This window comes from Trichosurus vulpecula, chromosome 4, assembly GCF_011100635.1.
Source record: "Trichosurus vulpecula isolate mTriVul1 chromosome 4, mTriVul1.pri, whole genome shotgun sequence".
Classification (NCBI taxonomy): Eukaryota; Metazoa; Chordata; class Mammalia; order Diprotodontia; family Phalangeridae; genus Trichosurus; species Trichosurus vulpecula.
The window spans coordinates 25,422,340-25,441,457 of NC_050576.1; the positions used below are offsets into that span (position 1 = coordinate 25,422,340).

The 19,118-nt window shown below is 45.4% G+C and overlaps 1 protein-coding gene across 1 annotated transcript in view; it reads right to left on the reverse strand.

Moving 5' to 3' along the window:
- The window catches only part of LEXM (lymphocyte expansion molecule), a 41,812-nt gene extending 23,331 nt beyond the window's left edge, over positions 1-18,481 (reverse strand). Inside the window, exons 1-4 of the mRNA XM_036753277.1 lie at positions 18,429-18,481; positions 14,225-14,315; positions 12,800-12,964; positions 7,476-7,597 (exon numbers count right to left, since the gene is read on the reverse strand). Coding sequence (XP_036609172.1) covers positions 7,476-7,597; positions 12,800-12,964; positions 14,225-14,315; positions 18,429-18,481 — 431 coding nt within the window. The remainder of the gene's footprint in view (positions 1-7,475; positions 7,598-12,799; positions 12,965-14,224; positions 14,316-18,428) is intronic.
- Positions 18,482-19,118: the final 637 nt, after the last annotated feature.

Here is a 19,118-nt window from a genome sequence, read left to right on the forward strand (position 1 = left end):
GCTTGCTGGATGTTTGAACTTGGTTAAACTCTGGTCACTATGCATTGAGATTTGAATCAGACAAGGTCTGTCTGTTGATTTTTTTCATTTGTTTGTGTTTGCTCTGAAGCTCAGGGTACTGGCTTTTCCCCCTAAGCTGAGTGAATGATATTTGTATGTTGGATGAAAGTAAGATTGTTAACCCCTTAACGTTGCTTTCCTTAGTAAAGCAGATCAAAAGAACCTGGGCTTGCAGCATTCTGTGAGCTGGTTGGTGGTGGTTTTTCACCCCCACAGCAGCTGCTAGCCAGATTGTTGAAACAGTGAGTCAGGAAGAAGCTGGGGTTCATCCAGCCTCAGATACACATTGGACATGTTACCTTGGGCCAGTCCCTTAACCTCGGTTAATAGCTGCAGGATCATAGTGGCAGGGTGGTTACGAGGGTCAAAAGAGGTGGTGTTGTTATCATTATCATCATCATTAACTATAACAAAGACAAAACATGAAACCATCCTTGCCCTCAGAGAGTTTTCATTCTGTCTTTAAGCATCGCCTTAATTCTCACTAGGGGCTCTAGGTGGCGCAATAGTGTATAGAATATCAGGCCTGGAGTCAGGAAGACTCATCTTCCTGAGTTCAAATCAGGCCTCAGACACTAACTAGCTGGATGACCCTGGGAAAGTCACTTCACCCTGTTGGCCTCAGTTTCCTCATCTGTAAAATGAGCTGGAGAAGGAAATGGCAAACCCCTCCAGTATCTTTCCCAGGAAAATCTCAAATGGCATCACGGAGAGTCAGACATGACTGAACGACAGCAAAAACACAAGCTAATCCCCCATCCCCTCTACTCATCTTCGGAAATCCAATCCTGGGATCCAGTCTTCTTAAGTTGACAATTGATCTAACTCTCCCTTCAAACTTCTCTCTGTACTTCAACCAATTAATCACCTACTAATTGTCTACTATGTGACAGCCACTGTATCAGGCACTAGAGACAATTACTTATTAAGTGCCTACTATGTGTCAGCCACTGTATCAGACACTAGAGACAAATACTTATTAAGTGCCTACTATGTGTCAGCCACTGTATCAGACACTAGAGACAAGTACTTATTAAGTGCCTACTATGTGTCAGCCACTGTATCAGACACTAGAGACAAATACTTATTAAGTGCCTACTATGTGTCAGCCACTGTATCAGACACTAGAGACAAGTACTTATTAAGTGCCTACTATGTGTCAGCCACTGTATCAGACACTAGAGACAAGTACTTATTAAGTGCCTACTATGTGTCAGCCACTGTATCAGACACTAGAGACAAGTACTTATTAAGTGCCTACTATGTGTCAGCCACTGTATCAGACACTAGAGACAAGTACTTATTAAGTGCTTACTATGTGACAACTACTGCATCAGGCACTAGAGACAATTACATATTAAATGCCTACTATGTGACAGCCATTGTATCAGGCATGAGAGATAAGTACTTATTAAATACCTCCTATGCGACAGCTACTGTATCAGGCACTAGAGACAATTACATATTAAATGCCTACTATGTGACAGCCATTGTATCAGGCATGAGAGATAAGTACTTATTAAATACCTCCTATGCGACAGCTACTGTATCAGGAACTAGAGACAATTACTTATTAAATGCCTACTACGTGACAGCCACTGTATCAGACACTAGAGACAAGTACTTATTAAGTGCTTACTATGTGACAACTACTGCATCAGGCACTAGAGACAATTACATATTAAATGCCTACTATGTGACAGCCATTGTATCAGGCATGAGAGATAAGTACTTATTAAATACCTCCTATGCGACAGCTACTGTATCAGGCACTAGAGACAATTACATATTAAATGCCTACTATGTGACAGCCATTGTATCAGGCATGAGAGATAAGTACTTATTAAATACCTCCTATGCGACAGCTACTGTATCAGGAACTAGAGACAATTACTTATTAAATGCCTACTACGTGACAGCCATTGTATCAGACACTAGAGACAATTCTTAAATGCCTACTATGTGACAGCCACTGTATCAGACACTAGAGACAATTACTTATTAAATATCTACTATGTGACAGTCACTATATCAGGCACTAGAGACAAGTACTTATTAAGTGCCTACTATGTGACAGCCACTGTAACAGGCACTAGGGATATTAAAGACAAAAATGAAGCCATCTCAGGGGAAAGACCATTGGACCATTGATTTCTCTAATTAAGCCTCTATTATTTGCCAGGCACTGGGGATACAGAAAAAACTGAACTTTGTCACCAATTCCCCAAGAGCTAGAATAAGGATTGGCATCTAGGTGGCACAATATATACAGTACTACCCATAGAATCAGGAAGACCTGAGTTCTAATTCTGCCTCGGAAATTTACCATGTGACCCTGTGCAAGTCACTTAACTTTTTGCTCTGTTCCCTCATCTGTCAAACGGGTCTATAATATCCTCTACCTTGAAGAGTTGTCACAAGGACAAAATGACACAATTTTGTAAAGTGCTTTGCAAACCTTGTAGCGCTGGGACCAGAAACGCTGGTTGTTCTTATTACTGAAACCAGTGGGTGGAAATCTAAAAGGGAGCAATTTCTCCTTGATGTCAGCAGAGGCTTCCTCACCAGAGGGCTCTCCCAAATGGGATGGGCTGCCTCGGGAAGTACTGAGCTCACTTTACCAGAGGCTTTTAACCCGAGGCTGAATGACCGCTCCTCAGGGATGCCAGAGGAAGGCTCTTTGTCGGGGACGTGCTGGAGCAGATGCTGCTGAGGCCCCTCCCAATGCGGCGATTCTGTGATCTTACCACTGGACCAAACTATGCCTGATCATCAGCATCTAAACCGTATTTTATAGCCTGGAGAGTAATTAACAATTACGGGCAGCTGCAAACCCCCTCTGCCTCCTGTGCACAGCTCTTTGCTTTGCAATTCTGGCGTGCCCAGAGACGAACAGCTCAATTTTCTCTTCCCCTCTGACTCTCCACACTTCCCAGCACCAGCTCACTCAGAACCAAACAGTGCCACTCCATCCTCCCCACAGTCCAGTTCTGCTCTCAGCACTCACTCCAAACACCTTGGCTTGAACAGGGACCGGCATTAGAAGAACAAACTGACCGCTCCTGGAATCCCAGAAATTAACTCACAACCATGGGGAGCTGTCAGCCCGATTCATGCTGGCTGCGGAGATGCTATCCTTTTGGAGCCTATGCATGTGTGACCTTGGATAAATCATTGTCTTCTTTGCACTTCCAGCACTTCCTGCTGGAAAACTGGAGGGGGTTAAGAGGTTCTGGATGATTTCCAAGGCCCCTCCCAGCTCTGACATTCCATGTGCTAAGGTCCCCTCTCTTGTTCTGACATTCTTCATTCTAAAGCCCTTCCATCTCTGATATTCCGTCTTAGGGTCCTTTTTCTCCCTGGGATTCTCTGTCTCTCCTCTCTTCCCCTCTTGCTTTCCTCCCATCCTTCCCCAGCTCTGCCACTGGCCACCATAGGTGCTCTGGGAAGACCTGGTGCTGACCAACACTCCATCTCAGGTTTGGGCTCAGGCATTTCTTTCCTAAGGAGGCAGAGCTAGAAGAAGCCTTTCATGATCCCCAAAGAAAGAAGCTGCTCATGGGAAAGGCAGCAGGTAGGAAGGGCAGGGCGTCAGGAGAGCAGCACGTCGGGAAGGAAGGCAGCTCGGGAGGGCAGCACGTAGGGGAGGGCAGGGCATGCTGAAGGCAGCCCATAGGGAAGGCAGCGCTGGCCCGAAGGGGCCTCCCCGGCCTCTGCCTGCCGCAGACCACCACCTTCCCCACACCTGCTGTTCCTGCCATCTCCACTGAAGGTCACTGCTGCCTCACAGAGGAGACAAAGCGGCATCGTGGGCTCCTGCCCGGCGTCTCTGAGCTTCAGGGAATCGCTGAGCTCAATTAGGGAGGAAGGGAGCCCAGCAAAGAAGGGGAGATGTAGAACAGAGACCGCTGGGTTTGGGGAGGGGGAACTGAGAACACGGAACTGAGAACATGGAATATCAGAGCAAAAGTGTGGTGCAGGGGAAAGACTTGTGGATTGGAAGGCAGAGGTCCTAAGTGAGAAAGCTGGCAGTGCTGTTTATGACCCCAGGGACAAGTCACCTGACCTTCAGGGGCCTTGGTTTCCTCACAGGAAAAATGGGAGTGTTGGCCTATATGGCCTTTAAGTTTCCTTCTAGCTCTAGATCTTTGGTCTTACTGGTTAGAACAAGGTATGCCAGAGCTGGGAGGGGCCTAGAACAGGGCAGGTCAGACCTGGGAGGAGGCTTAGAGCAGGGAATGCCAGAGCTGGGAGGGGCCTTAGAACAGGGAATGTCAGAGTTGGGAGGGAGCTTAGAACAGGGGATGTTGAAAATAGAATAGAGGAGATGAAAAGTGGACAAAACGTTAGACCATTGACCTTGAGAGTTTGCCAGACCCTCAGAGCTCCGTTATTTTGAAGGACTGCATGGGTCCCAGAGAGCTGAGCTAGAAGGCGCCGTAGCACTCCTTTAGTCTGACCTTTCCTTTTACAGATGAGGAAGCGGAGGTTCAGTGAGGTTACAGGACTTGGTCACATGGCTAGAACTAAGGACAAGATTTGAACCCAGGCCCACCGATGCCTTGTTCACAACCCATCCCTGTCTCAGAGCCCTGAATCAGAGACCATCTCTTACTAGAGAGAGGAAGGGGCTCATCCAACATTAGATGGGACCCTCCTGCCTCGGCCTCCTCGCCTCCCCCAAGCTTGAGCTCTCAAGAGAGCGCGCGCGCACACACACAGCCTGGGAAGAAAGGCTGACTTCTTGGCCCAGTTCAGAGGCTCCTGCCGAACAAGCCAGGCCCGGCTCCCCAGCCCTCATTAAGCCCAGGCACCATCCATCACCAGGCTGTTTCAGCCCCTGATGAACACGAGGCAGATTTGTGACTTCTCTCTATCACTATCAAGGTAGCAGAGGAAAGAAAACCCAACCCAACCCAATCTCAAAACAAAGACCTACAAATCCAGGCACGTTATCCCGATTGGGACCTTACCGTCAAAAGATCACGAGCAGAGAGAACCCTGCTGCCCCCAACCTAGTCAGACCACACCCGCCTAGAGTATGGGCTCAGTTCTAGGCACCACATCAGAAGGGATGTTTATAAGCTAGAGTGGGCCCAGAGGAGGATGACCAAGAGGGTCAGTCTGACAGTCAGTAAGCATTCATTAAGCGCTTACTGCATGTGAGATATTGTACTATGTGCTGGGAACGCAAAGAAAGGTAAAAAACCAGCAGACCCTGCCCTCAGGGAGCACCCAGTCTAAAGGGAGAGAAACCAGATGGAAATGGGAGGAAATCTCAGAAGGGCCTGAAAGTCATGCCCAGGAGGGAGAGAGAGGGGAAACTGGGATGTTTAAGCTGGAGAAAAGCCTCAGGGGAGACAGGCAAGCTCCCTTCTCAGTTCACAGCCCCCTGATGGGAAAAGGATCGGATCGGGGCTTTGGGGAGCACAGGGGAGGAGTTGGCAGGAGCCATATTTCTGCTTGACGTACAATCTACAGCTCATAATAGCTAACATAAAGTGTGTAACGCGTACTTTACATATGGTATCTTATTTGAGCCTCGCAGCAACGGTGGAGGAAAATGGAGCTGAGCGAAGTGATGTGACCTAGCCAGGGTCACACAGCTACTAAGTGTCTGGGGCAAGATTCAAATTCAGGTTTCTAGTTGAAATAAGGGAGAATTTCCTAACAAAGCTGTCTTTACAATAGGATGGACTGACCCAGGAGGTCAATGAGCTCTCCATCACTGGGGCTGGTTAAGCATAGGGCGGATGACTGCTTAAAAGGACAATGACAGAAAAGATGCTAGTTTAGTGCAAGGAATCGTGGGTCTAGGTAATCTCTGAGGTTTCTCCCAACCCTGAGATTCTGTTACCTTTCAAAAATTCCTCTTTCCTCTCCCTATAAATTTCCTCCCCCAGTGACCACGCCCATCCTAGCCTAGTTGCTCTTCACATGAGCTCATCATCTCAGAATTGGAAGAAACCTCAGAGACCACCTGGTCCAACCTAAGCCTGAACAAGCAATCCCACTACAATACCCTCTACAAGTGGGCATCCAGGCTTTGCTGGAACACCTCAGGTGACAGGGAGCTCACTACCTCCCAAGGTAGTCCTCGCCATTTTGCCAATACTCTGTCGGGAAGTGATTCCTTATATCAAGCTTAAATTGGCCTCCCCGCTATTTCTGTTCATTGGTTCACATTCTGCCCTGAGGGGCCAACCTGAATCAGTCTAATCTCCCTCTTCCACCTGTCTTCAAATACATGAAGACATCTTTCACTTCCCCCAGCCCTACCTTTCAACCTACTCCAAGTAAATATGTCTAGTTGCTTCAACCAACTAACCTTCTACTGGGTTGAATGGAATCAAAGTCCTTTACCCCTCCTCTGAACAATATCCAGATGAGCCACATCCTAAGTGGGGGTGCCCAGAATTCAATTCATATAACTGAAGTGAATAAAATACCCTAGATGTGGCTGGCCAGAACAAAATGCTAAAGGAATATAATCTTCTTATTCCTGGAAGCTATGCCCCTCTTAATCACATTGATGGGGGTGGGGTGCCCTATCTCTTACATTGAACTTTCAGTCTACTAGGACCCCCAGATCTTTTTCAGACAAACCTCTGTCTAGCCAAGCCTCCCCTACTTTGTACTTGTGGAACTGATTTTTTTTAAATCCAAGAATAAGGCTTTTACATGTCTCTCCTATTTTATGTTAGACAGCTGGTCCACTATCTTAGGCTATTGAAATTCTTTTGGATCCTGACTCTGTGGTCCAGTGCGTGAGCTATCCACATCCACAAATGTGATGAGCCTCCCATCCATAGCTTTACACAAGTCACTGACAAAATGTCCAACAGCAGAAATCTCTGAGACAGGCTGCTGGAGGCATCCTGCCAAGGGGTGCTCCCTTTGGTTTGGGAATGAGTGTGACATAATGGAAAACCTCCAGGAGGTGGAGTTTGGAGGCCTGGGATTGTATACAAGTCCAGTCACTTATCAGCTGCGCCCCAAAGGATCTTGGGCCTAGAGTCAGAAGGCACTTTAGAGAACATTGAGTCCAACCCTGTCATCTTACAGGTGAGGAAGAGGAAGCCCCCCCCCCAAGTTAGGAAACATGTATTCAGGGTCCCCCACAGCTGGGAAGGGCTCCAAGCAGGCTTTGGAGCCCAGGCTTCTTAACTCCGAAAATAGCACCCTATCCACTCCCCAGCACTGCCTCTTACACAAGTCATTCTCTCTGTCTAGTCTGTGGCTTCTTCCTCTGCAAAATGAGGGTAGGGGTGTAATGCCCAGCAGGGTGGGACTTTTTGCTGTTTTTTGTTTGAGTGCTTCTCTGCTCTGCCTAGAAATAAAGGATTGTTGCTTCACCTGAACCATTCCTTGAGGGAGCCACTGCAGGAAGGCAGACCCTGCCTGAAAGACCTACCCCCACCATCTTTGAGAAGCGCACTCCCCCAGAGCTGAGCATGCCCACAGTGCTGCATGGTTTTTCCTGGGCCAATTCAATGAAGTCTTTGTAGTTGTAGGATCCTGGACCGATCTTTCCTTCCTTGTAAAAGACACAAGAAAAGTAATTAAGGAAAATATAGGGAAGCTTCTGGGGTAAAGCTGGAAGCTGGGGCTCCCTGTTCCCAAGAGAAGCCAAAGTTTGGCCAAATCCAATGCTAGCCCCAACTTGGATCCCAGCTTTCCCCAAGGTTCTTTTGGTAGCAGCCAAATTGTCGAGCAAGAGCTCGGCACCAGAGGATGGGGCCGGATGTCATCGAATCAATGGGTTAATAAACATTTCCTACCAGGTGGTAAGCACTGTGCTAGGCACTGGGGATAGAAGTATAAAGAACAAAGTAATCCCTACTTACCTAATATCAGGAAAGACAAGTACATGTGAAAATATGTGCAACATAAATATAAAATAAATACAAATCTTTATAAGATGGCTAAATACGAGGCATTGGGGAGGGAGGGCCCAAGCAGCTGAGATTGGGAAAGGCTTTATTCAGAAGATGGTGCCTGACAGTTTTCAGAAGAAGAAATCAAAGCTTTGAAAGAATGCCCTACATCACTATGGATATGAGAAATGCAAATTATAATAACTCTGAGGCACCACCTCACACCTATCAGATTGGCTAATATGACAAAAAAAAAGGAAAATGATAAATGTTGGAGGGAATGTGGGGTAATTGAGACACTAATGCATTGTGGATAGAGTTGTGAACTGACCCAATCATTCTGGAGAAAATGCAGAAATTTACCCAAAAGCCTATAAAATTGTGCATACCCTTTGACCCAGCAATGCCACTACTAGGTCTGTATCCCAAAGAGATTATAAAAAAGGGAAAAGGACCCACACGTACAAAAATATTCATAGCAGCTCTTTCTGTGGTGGCAAAGAATTGGACATCGAGAGGATGCCCATCAATTGGGGAATGGCTAAACAAGTTGTGGTACATGATTGTGGTAGAACACTATCATACTAGAAGAAATGATGAGGAGGTAGTTTCAGAAAAACCTGGGAAGATTTCTAGGAACTGATGCAAAGTCAGACCAGGAGAACATTGTACACATTAACAGCAATGTTGTGTAACGATCTACTGTGAAAGACCTAGCTATTCTCACCAAGAATGATGATTCAGGACAATTCCAGAGGACCCATGATAAAAATGCTATCCACCAGTAAAGAGAAGACTAAGAACGTCTGCGCGCAGATTGAAGGCTAATAATTTCACTGTTTTTCTTCCTTTTTCTTTTAGCAAGATGACTAATAGGGAAGTATGTTTTGTATTATTTCTCGTGTACAACTGATGTCAATATCCATTTCTCAATGGATGGGGGAAGGGTGAGAGGGAAACAGAATCTGGAACTCAAAAAATTTTTAAATGAATGTTTAAATAAATAATAAATTAAAAGGTATATAATATGATGAAAATATTAATTAAAAAAAACAACAAACCATAGTGCCTGAGCCACATTTCAAAGGAAGAGAGGGACCCTACGAGACAGAGGTTAAGGAGAAAGTACATTCCACTGGAAGACAGTGGGCTATGCTCTATTAAAGTTGAGGGAAAGAACTGCCCTATTCTGTGCAGATTGAAGCATACTCTTTGTTCTCTTTTTGTTTTGTTTTGTTTCTTCTTTCTCAGGGTTCATTCCATTGGTCATAATTTTTCTTTACAACATGACTAATGTAAAAATATCTAATATGAATTATATGTAGAGCCTATATCAGATTGCATGCTGTCTTGGGGAGGGGAAGGAGGGAAAGAAAATTTAAAACTCAAAAGCTTGTGGAACTGGATGTTGTAAACTAAAATTAAATAAATTTTAAAAAATAAAACAATTCTATTCTGGAACCTGCTTGTTCTACTGATAACTCATTCTTTGCTTATCTAGAGTCTGTTCTCTGGATTTGGGAAGGTTTAGCCTTGAGATGTGAAGACTTAGTGGGAACGTCTGTCATCCATCAATTATCTGCAGGGCTGTCTTGTGGAAGAAGGGTTAGTCTTATTCTGCTTGGCCCCAAAAGGCAAAACAAGGAACATGATAAGGAAGTTAGATAAAGGCTGATCTCAATTCTATAGAAAGACATTCTCTGCAGAGGGAGAGGCTGTTTCACAAAGTGAGAAATCTAAGGAGAAAACGGGGGTCCTGGGCAATATTGAGTTCTCCCCCGCTGTAGGCATTCAGGGAGATGTCACAGAAGGTCCCTGGTAGAGAAGGCATATGTGGGGAGACGGTCTGAGGGGAGGGGAATCCCTTCCTGGGACAGGAGGAGGACACGCCCACAGAGTTCCCATCTTGTCTACAATTAGAATTTTTTAAACTTGCAAGAAACCTCCCAGATGGGAAAGCTCAAAACCCCTGGTAAACTTCACTAAACCTCTCCAAGCCTCAGTTTTCTCATGTGTAATATGAGGATGATAATAGCATCCGACTTACAGGGATTTTGTGAAGAGCGAGTGACATAACCTATATTAAGGGTTTTGCAGATTTTAAAGCAATATAGAAACATCTGCTATTACTATTATCATTCAAGACCTGGCTGGAGAGCTGGGCTTGAAGTCAGAAAGTCCTTGGCTCAAACCTTACCTCTGACGGTTTCTAGCTCTATGACCCTGAGCCAGTCATTTTACTGTTGTGTGCCTCAGTTTTGCCATCTGTAAAATGAGGGATTGGACTCCATGGCTTCTAAGGTCTCTTCCAGTTCTGGATCTACGATCCTATGGCCTCCTAGGAGAGGCTTTCCTGACTCCCACTGTTGTTAGTACCACCCCCTGAAATGACTTTTTCTATATATGTTGTATATTTGGAGTTACCAACATGTCAGTCCAATGACTTCTGATTGTCTCTAGGATAAAATGAAAACTCTTTTCTTTAACTTTTAAAGCTCTTCACAACCCAGTCCCGGACTACATTATTATAAATTACCATCTTCTCATAATACAGTGCAGCTAACTTGGTCATCTTGTTGTTCCTCACCTATGATACTGCATCTCCCACCTCCACACCTTTGCATGGGCTGTTCCTGTCTGGGATGCATCCTCAACTCACTTCTGCTTCTTAGAATCCATTGCTTCTTTCAAAACTGTTTAAATGATACCTTCCACAGGAAGCCTTTCTTGACCCCTCTAGCCCACCAACTGCTGAAGCCCTCCCTGTCAAAACCACCCCACCACTACTTTGAATTTATTTTGTATATAATTGTTTATATTCATGTTGTTTCCCCCTGATAAAATGAAGGCTTCTTGAGGGTAGAATCTATTTTTGGGGGAGGTGTCTCTGTATCCTTAGCACCTAACAGTGCCTGGCTAAACTTCATTGAACTGAACTAAAAGGCAATATTTATGCATTTCAAAATATCAAGTCTTTTTAATAAGCTTCATCTCTTTGAAAAGTTGTTTTTAAGATATTAGACTTACTTTGGATGCACACTTACCAAGAAAAGGCTTTTAGAAAAATTTAGAATGAATAGGCTGCCTTGTTAGTGAAGATCTCAATCACAGAACTGACATTTTGAGATAAACCACCCCCACCCTGCACTTGTCCAAAGGAAACTGGACTTTAGGATTGATTGTAGGGTCTGGGAGGGACCTTAGAAGTCTTTTCATCTTTTTCATTTTCCAGAGGGCGAAACTGAGGCCCATTTGTGGGCCAAAGAATGTGAATGGCTCGGTGCAGCCTTTCCTTGATAGTAGAAACATATTCAATTTTATATCCTTTGACTAGGACCTCAGAGCATCCACCTGAGAGATGGTGGGTGAAGGTCATCTTTGTACCTGATGAGTAGAAAGTATCTGAATACAGAATACGATGGGAGGGCCTTATGAATGAAAGAAAAGTTAAATGAGTTATAGGGAGAAACAATAAAACTATAATAATTTACCCCTTTCTGACCTAGATAAATCCAAACAAAAAATAAACAAAAAATTAAAAGACCCTAATCGGATTTTACAAAAACTAGATAAAGTAACTGGCAAAGCTGTAGAAAAACAGGCATGTTTATGTACTGTGGATGGAGCTGTGAACTAGTCCAGTTATTCTGGAGGGCAATTTGAAACTGTTAAAAATGTTATTAAACTGTGCATACCCTTTAACTCAGTAATGCCATTACTAGATCTATACCTCAAAGAGATCAAAGAAAGAGGAAAAAGAGCCGATATGTAAAAACCTATTTGTATTGGTTTTTTTTTTTTGCAGTAGCAGCAGCAAAAAAAAAAAAAATTAGAAAGTGAGGGTGTATCCATCAATTTTTGTTGTTTGAAGTTTTCTTGGCCAAGACACTGGAGTGGTTTGCCCTTTCCTTATCCATCTCATTTTACAGATGAGGAAACTGATACAAAGAGGGTTCAGTGACTTGCCCAGGGTCACACAACTAGTAAGTGTCTGAAGACAGATTTGAACTAGGGTCTTTCCTGACTCCAGGCCAGGCACTCTATCCACTTTGCCACCTAGCTGCCCATCTATCAATTAGGTAATAGATAATATAAGTTATGGTATATGAACGTGACAGAATACTGTTGTGCTATAAGAAATGATGAAAGGGGTAGTTTCAGAGAACTCTAGGAAGACTTGTATGAGCTAATACAAAATGATGTGAATAGAATCAGGAGAACAATTTATATGATAACAACAATGACAAAAGAAAGAAAATTCTGAAAGACTTAGGAACTCTGATCAATACAATGACCAGATGCAATTCTGGAGGATTCTCAACGAAACGTGCTACTCACCTCCTGTAAGAGAGATGATGGACTCAAGCATACTTTGGGGGACATGGTCAATGAGGGAAAATGTTTTGCATGACTACACCTGTGGGTAACAGAGGTTTCATTTTTCTTCTTTTCTCAGTGGGGAAAAAGGAAGGTGAGAGGGAGAGAAGGCAGATTTTTCAATGACGGTAAGAATAATTAAAAATAAAATTTAACCTTAAAAATTAAAAAAAGGAATGAAAGGGAAAATGCCAAGAGAATTGCAGAATCACAGAATTGTAAAACTGGGAGAACTGTTTTCACAACCAACTAGTCTAACCCATATCTGAATGAGAATCTCCATTACTACGTACCTGAGATTAGCTTCAGGGACAGAAGACACATTCATTTCACTCATGGTCAATTTTTGGGAAGATTTCTCAACATTAAATTGGGATTACATTTACATCCCTGCCGTTTAATATTATATTCTCAATGGATAATTAATCTAAGAGCATGGGTGAAGAGGAGAATCCTTATCAGGAAGGGGAAAACAAGGATCTTACAAGGAATCGCTTTTCTTTGATGACAGATTTATACTGGAAGTGAGGCAACTGGGTCAACCTGGTGGCCTCCTGAGCTTTGTCCCATCCAGTTCCAATGGCTTTCTTGACCTCTTCCTCATCGAAGGATCCATCACTGTAGTGGTACATTCCAGGTCCCATATGGGTCTAAAAGTCAGAACAGGGTTATAATTGGCTCTCTAGGGTCCTACTCTACTTCACTTGAGAAAGGCAGAATTATAGATACATAGAACATCAGGGCTGGGAGGGGCCTTAGAACAGGGATGTCCGAGCTGGGAAGGGCCTGAGAATTGAGAGGAACCCAGAGCTGTAATGTTTATACTTGAAGGAACGTTAGTGACCCTCTAGCTAAATCAACCCATTTTTCAGGTGAGGGCATGACCAAGGTCAGAGAAAGGAAATCTTTGGCAAGACTAGATTTGCATCTCAGGTATCACAGTCCTCTTTCCACCATAAAGTGTCTTCTCTCCACCTTTTTCCCCCTAAAAGTTTCTTCTACAATTCTCAGATGGGGATACAATTTACTGAGTTTAGGTTTAAAGTTCTAAGGCCCCTCCCATCCCTGACATTCCATGTTCTTAGCTTCCTCCCAGGTCAGACATTCTCTCTTCTAAGTTCCTTATCATCTCAAGCCTGGACTTGCATAGCCTGCTGGTGGGTCTGCCTGCCTTGAGTTCCTCCCGCACTCTAATTCATCCTCTACTCAGCTATCAACGTGATCTTCCTAAAGGGCACATCACCTCCCTACTCACTAAGCTCCATGGCTCCCTATTACCTCCAAAATCCAATCTAGAGAAGGTAGAGAGTCCTCTGTTTGTCTCTTCAAGTGCTCTTCAGAGCCTGGTGCCTTCTTTCCTTTCATCTTCTTACCCCTGGTTCTCCCCTCCTGTCCTCCTGGAGTCCTGCCTTGCTCTTCCTCACATTGGACAAACCTTTTCCCCACAGGTGCATTTTCACTGCCCACCCTCACCCCCCATGCCTGGAATCCTGTCCTTCCTCATGGCCATCTCCTGGCCTCCCAGGCAAAGTCCTCAATCTACAAAAAGCCTCCTCTTGGTCCTGTCTCTGTCTCATTTGTCCAGAAATGCCTCCACGTCGTCTCCTCCATTCAACTGGGAGCTCCTTAAGGGCAGGGACAGTCCCTTGCCTTTCTTTGCATCCCCAGTACTTAGCACAGTGCCTGGCACAGACTAGTCACTTGACTTAATTAGAACCACCCAAAAAAAAGGCTTTTCAGGAAGATAATTTAGGATGGTGTGGTAGGAAAATAGGGCTTTGATTTGGAGCAAGTCCAATGTTCCTTTTTGCTTTGGCTGTGCACCCTCTCCTCTTTGAGAGACATCCCTGGGCATCCCCTGCCCCATAATCCCCTCCTTCAGGACTTGATACTGGGATGGCACCACTCACCCTGCTTGGCAGATAGTGCTTGGAGTACAACACCTGAGGAAAGTTAGGAGTTGGCTTCTTTGGTGGCGGAACAACTGCGGCTACATCAAACCTAGCCCGGAAAGAGACAACAGAATCTCCAGGTGAAATACCCCTGCCGTGATGGACCTGCTGGGGGGTGCTGGACAAGCCTCCTGCCCTTTTCTGGGTCTCCGTGAATAAGTCAATAAGTCAAACTTTTTTGTCTCAGGACCTTTTCGTACTCTTAAAAATTATTAAAACAGCCTCCTCCACCCCCAAAGAGCTTTTCTTTATGTGGGTTACAGCTATTAAAAGCAACACGAGAAATTAAAATGTTATAGGATTGTTATGAAAATGGTTTTGACCTCATGGACCCCCTGAAATGGTCTTGGGGACCCAGGGAATCCTCTGACCACACTTTGAGAACCATAGAAGTGGCTGATCTCTAAGTTTCCTGTCCAGCACAAGCACTCTCAGATTCTTACATCACCACCTATTAAGGAAGGGGAAAGGGGACACTAAAAATAAACTGAAATTATAGAATGTTAGCATTTGAAGAGACCTCAGATGATGTCAGCTTCAGCACCTACCTGATGCCTGAAAAATCTGTTACAATACCACAGGGATGGGCATCCAGCCTCTTCTTGAATATCTCTGGTGCCGGGGAAGTCATCACTTCACAAAGGCAGCCTGTCCATCTTTGGACAGCTCTGATTGTTAGAAATGCTTCCTCTTATTGAGACAGTATCTGTCTCCCTGTAATGTCGTCCCATAAGTCCTAGTTCCGATCTCTAGGGCCAGGCTGACTAAACCTCATCCTTTGCTATCATACCAGTCTTTCAGAGAGGTGAAGAGAGTTGCAGGTCCAACATAAGAAGTATTGTGGCAGAGGTCACTGGGAATCCCCAGGAGACAACTGGAGGACAGAGAGGCAGAAAGGGTACCCACAGGACCAGATGTCTTTCTACCCATACAGGGAATATGGTTAATAAAATGAGTTGCAATTCAATTTAACTCCTCAGCACCAACTGAGCACCTACTGTGTACATCATCATACTCGATACAGACAATACAAAGAGAAAGACAAACCGATCCCTGACTTCGGGATCATTTTACATCCTACTGAGAGAAATAACATAAAAACCCATATGAGCAAATACAAGATCATTGAAGAAGGGAATCATTAACAACCACTAAGGGGATCAGGAAACACTTTGGCACCTGAATTCTTCCTTGGTAGAAGCCAAGTAGTCCACGAGGTGGAGGTGAGGAGGGAGTACTTTCCAGGCACAGCCTAGGAAAAGGTATTGAGGTGGGAGATAGAATTCTGAGTCCAGAGAACAGCAAACAGTCTCAAGCACCCTTAAACAGAGAGGGAAATGTACAGTAAGAAGAATAGGAAATCTTCCTGGAAAGGTAGAATGGAGCCAGTTGGGTGAAGGGCTTGAAATGCCAAGCCAAGGAAGAGCTTTGAGGCCCCAGAGAGACACTAAAGGAAGATTTACAATGAAAAAATCAGCATGTTCATTCTATAGCTTTGTGGCAAGTGGGTTGGAAAACGGAGAGACTAGAAGTCAGGAGATGTTGCAAAGAAAGAGATCTTATAGGAAGAAAAATACAAGCTTATCTTTCTTTCCTCTCTTCTAAACCAGCTAGATGGTACAGTGGGCAAAGTCCCTAGCCAAGAGTCAGGAAAAACTTGAGTTCAAATGTGGGCTCAGACACTTACTAGCTGTGTGACCGTGGGAAAGTCACTTAATTTCTGTCTGCCTCAGTTTCCTCATCTGTAGAATCGGGATAATGCCCATTAATGGGCACCTACCTCTCAGGGCTGTCGTGAGGATCAAATGAGATAATATCTGTGAAGTGCTTAGCACGGTGCCTGGCACATAGTAGGCACTATATAAATGCTAGCTCTTATTTGTATTAAAATCTTTGCAAGTCACCAGTACCACTTCACTTTCAAATTTGTTGGCCTTTTCTTTCTTCTTGAAAGAGTTATTTGATTTTTAAAAATAAACACACATTTATTTTCTCACTCTCCCACTTCTTCCCCTTCCCCCAGAACCTCTTTGAATCAATATGCGTAGTCACACACACACACACACACACACACACACACACACAAATTCTGGGTACCCCCTCCCAGGTTCAGGGCCCTCTTCTCTTTTCTCTCCAGACTATTTTACTTGGTGAGGTCATCAGCAGCCATGGATTTAATTGTCAGATCAATTAGCCCAACCCTAACCTCTGTGCTGACCCCTGTTCTCACAGCTCCAGCTTCCCGTTGGAAATCTCATAATGGCTGCCTTGTAGACATCATAAACTCAACTTGTCCAAAATGGAATTCCTGATTTTTCCCTCTTTTCCTTTCAAAACTTACTACTGTAGAAGGTAATACCATCCTCCCAGTCCTTTGTTCTCCCAACCTAGAGGTCATCTTGGACTCCTCACTATCTCTCATACACTCTCTCCCCCACCCCCAACATCCAAGAAGTTGCCAAGGATTTCAACTGTGCATCCTTCATGGATTTCACCTGTGCAGCATCTCTCAGGAGACTCCTCTTCCTGGGTTCAAATCTAGCCTCAGACTCTTCCTAGTTGTGTGACCGTGGGCAAGTCGCTTCACCTTGTTGGCTTCAGTTTCTTCCACTCCAGTATCTTTGCCAAGAAAACCCCAAATGGGGTCACAAAGATTCTCATACAAGTGAACAATGACAACTGTGTGTTAAGTTCAGGGATTCAAAGAGAGGCAAAAACAGTCTCTGCTCTCTAGGATCTCACATTTCAATGGGGCAGATAACATGCAAACAACGTTGTATAAACAAGATATATACAGGATAAATTGGGGTTAATCCCGGAAGGAAGGCACTAAGATGAACGGGACTGGCAAGAGGGATCCAGCTGAAGATGGGTATTTAGACGGGATGTGAAGGAAGCCAGGGAATCAAGGAGATGAAGATGAGGAGGGAGCCAATTCCAGGCATGGGCTGTCCCTGGAGCAGGGAGATGGAGTGCTTGGTGGGAGGAACAGCCAGGAGGCCAGTGCCATTAGATTGCAGAGTATGGAAAGGGGTGGGGGGAGGTAGGAGGGGACTAGGTTATGAAGGGTCTTGAATGACAAATAGATTTTATATTTGATCCTGGAAGTGATAGGGAGCCAATGGGTGGTGTTACTGAATCGAGAAGGGACATGGTCAGACTGACATCTAAGGAAGCTCAATCTGACAGCTGAGTGAACGATGGATTAAAGTGGGGAGAGGCAGAGAGACTACCGAAAGGCTAAGCATGAGGTGATGAGGCTGAACCAGGGTGGGGGCAGTCTCATAGGAAAGAAGTCCCCCCACCCACACTCACAAACGAGGTCATGTTGGTAGTTTGTACATATTTGATATATCCTCAGATGCTCACGGATCTGTGTGTCCCCCAGCCCTCCTAAGCTCCTCTAAGGCAGAAAGTTTCTTTGTGTCTTCGGATTCCCAGAGCCTGGCACATAGTAGGTGTTTAATAAGTGTTTGTGAATGTGAATGAAGATGCTAAAGCATGGGTGGAGGTGAGAGCAGGAAAAAGCTAAATCCCGCCATTCTGGGCTTTGCTGGGAGATGGGCTCCCTCCCACTCACCGGGAGGCTCCCCAGCTCAGAGGTGGGGTCTGACGGGGGTCGCCCCTGTTTCTGCAAGCTGGGAAGCAGCTGCAGATCCGTGAGCCCCCCAGCCTAAGGGAATGGAGATGGGAGGAATTAAGCGCTCCAAAGAGGGCGAGGAGGACAGGCCAAAGAATTCGAATCTGGATCTGGAAAGGATCGTCCATTAGGGTTCATTTCTCGGCTTCATCAGGGCTGCAAACTGAGGCCAGGGAGGGTAGGGGCCGTACTGGCTCAAGGTCACGACGGTAAGAAGTAGCAGAGCCGTAATCCCAGCCCGGTCCTCTCCCTCCAAATCCAGGGCTTTCCTTAGGGCTTGAGGCCTGCCCTTAGGGAAGGGCATTTACAAATCATGGAATCTAACTCCTTCAGGTTACAAGGAAGGGAATTGAGGCCGAGAAGGACAAAGGGCTAGCCCAAGGTAACCCAGCAAGTATTGGCTGGATTTGAACCCAGGGTCGAGGACGGCTGGGGGAAAATAAAGGGTAGAGCAGAGGAGCTGCCGCCCAGCCCCCGCCCCTCTGGGGAAAGACCGTCATCCCCTGGACTCCCCAGCCCCACCTTGCTGACTGCACCCCGAAGGGCGCTCCAATAAAAAGCTTAGTTGTAGCCATGGTGCAAGTTCCCGAGAAACGTTTCAAGACTGTGCAGGGAGTTCCCTGGATCCACTGTGAGCTTTCGAGAACTTAGGTGGGGCACCTGGGCTCGCCCCGCCCCGCAGCTGCCAGGCAACGCCCTCTAGGCCCTTGTGACCTGGAGTTGGGGGGGGCGGGTCGGGGTGGGGGGGAGTGAGAAGGGAGGAAAACGAGAATGGAAGAGAGTAGGTGGGGAAGAAGGGGAGAAGAGAGTAGGTGGGGAAGAAGGGGAGGGAGGAAAGAAGGAAATAGAGGAAAAGAAGGAAGGGAAGAAGGGGAGAGAAAGAAAGAGGCTGTGTGGAAGTATGGAAAAGAGAAGGGAAAGGAAGGAAGGAGAAGGGGAAAGAGAGAGGAGAGAAAAGCAACGAGGAGGAGAAAAAAGGAAGGGAATGAGGCTCAGGGAAGGATGGGGAAATAGGAAGGAGGGGGAAGAGGGAGAGGGAGGTCAGAAAGCGGGTGGGATAGAGAAGGGAATGGGGGAAAGAGAAGGGCAGACAAGGGAGAAGAGGGTGTCATAGATGAGAGGAAGGTGAAGAAGGGAGGGAAAAAGGAGTAGAGGGAAAATGGATGGGGGGCAAAGAAGGGAAGAGAGGAATGAAGGAGGAGGGTGGGAAAA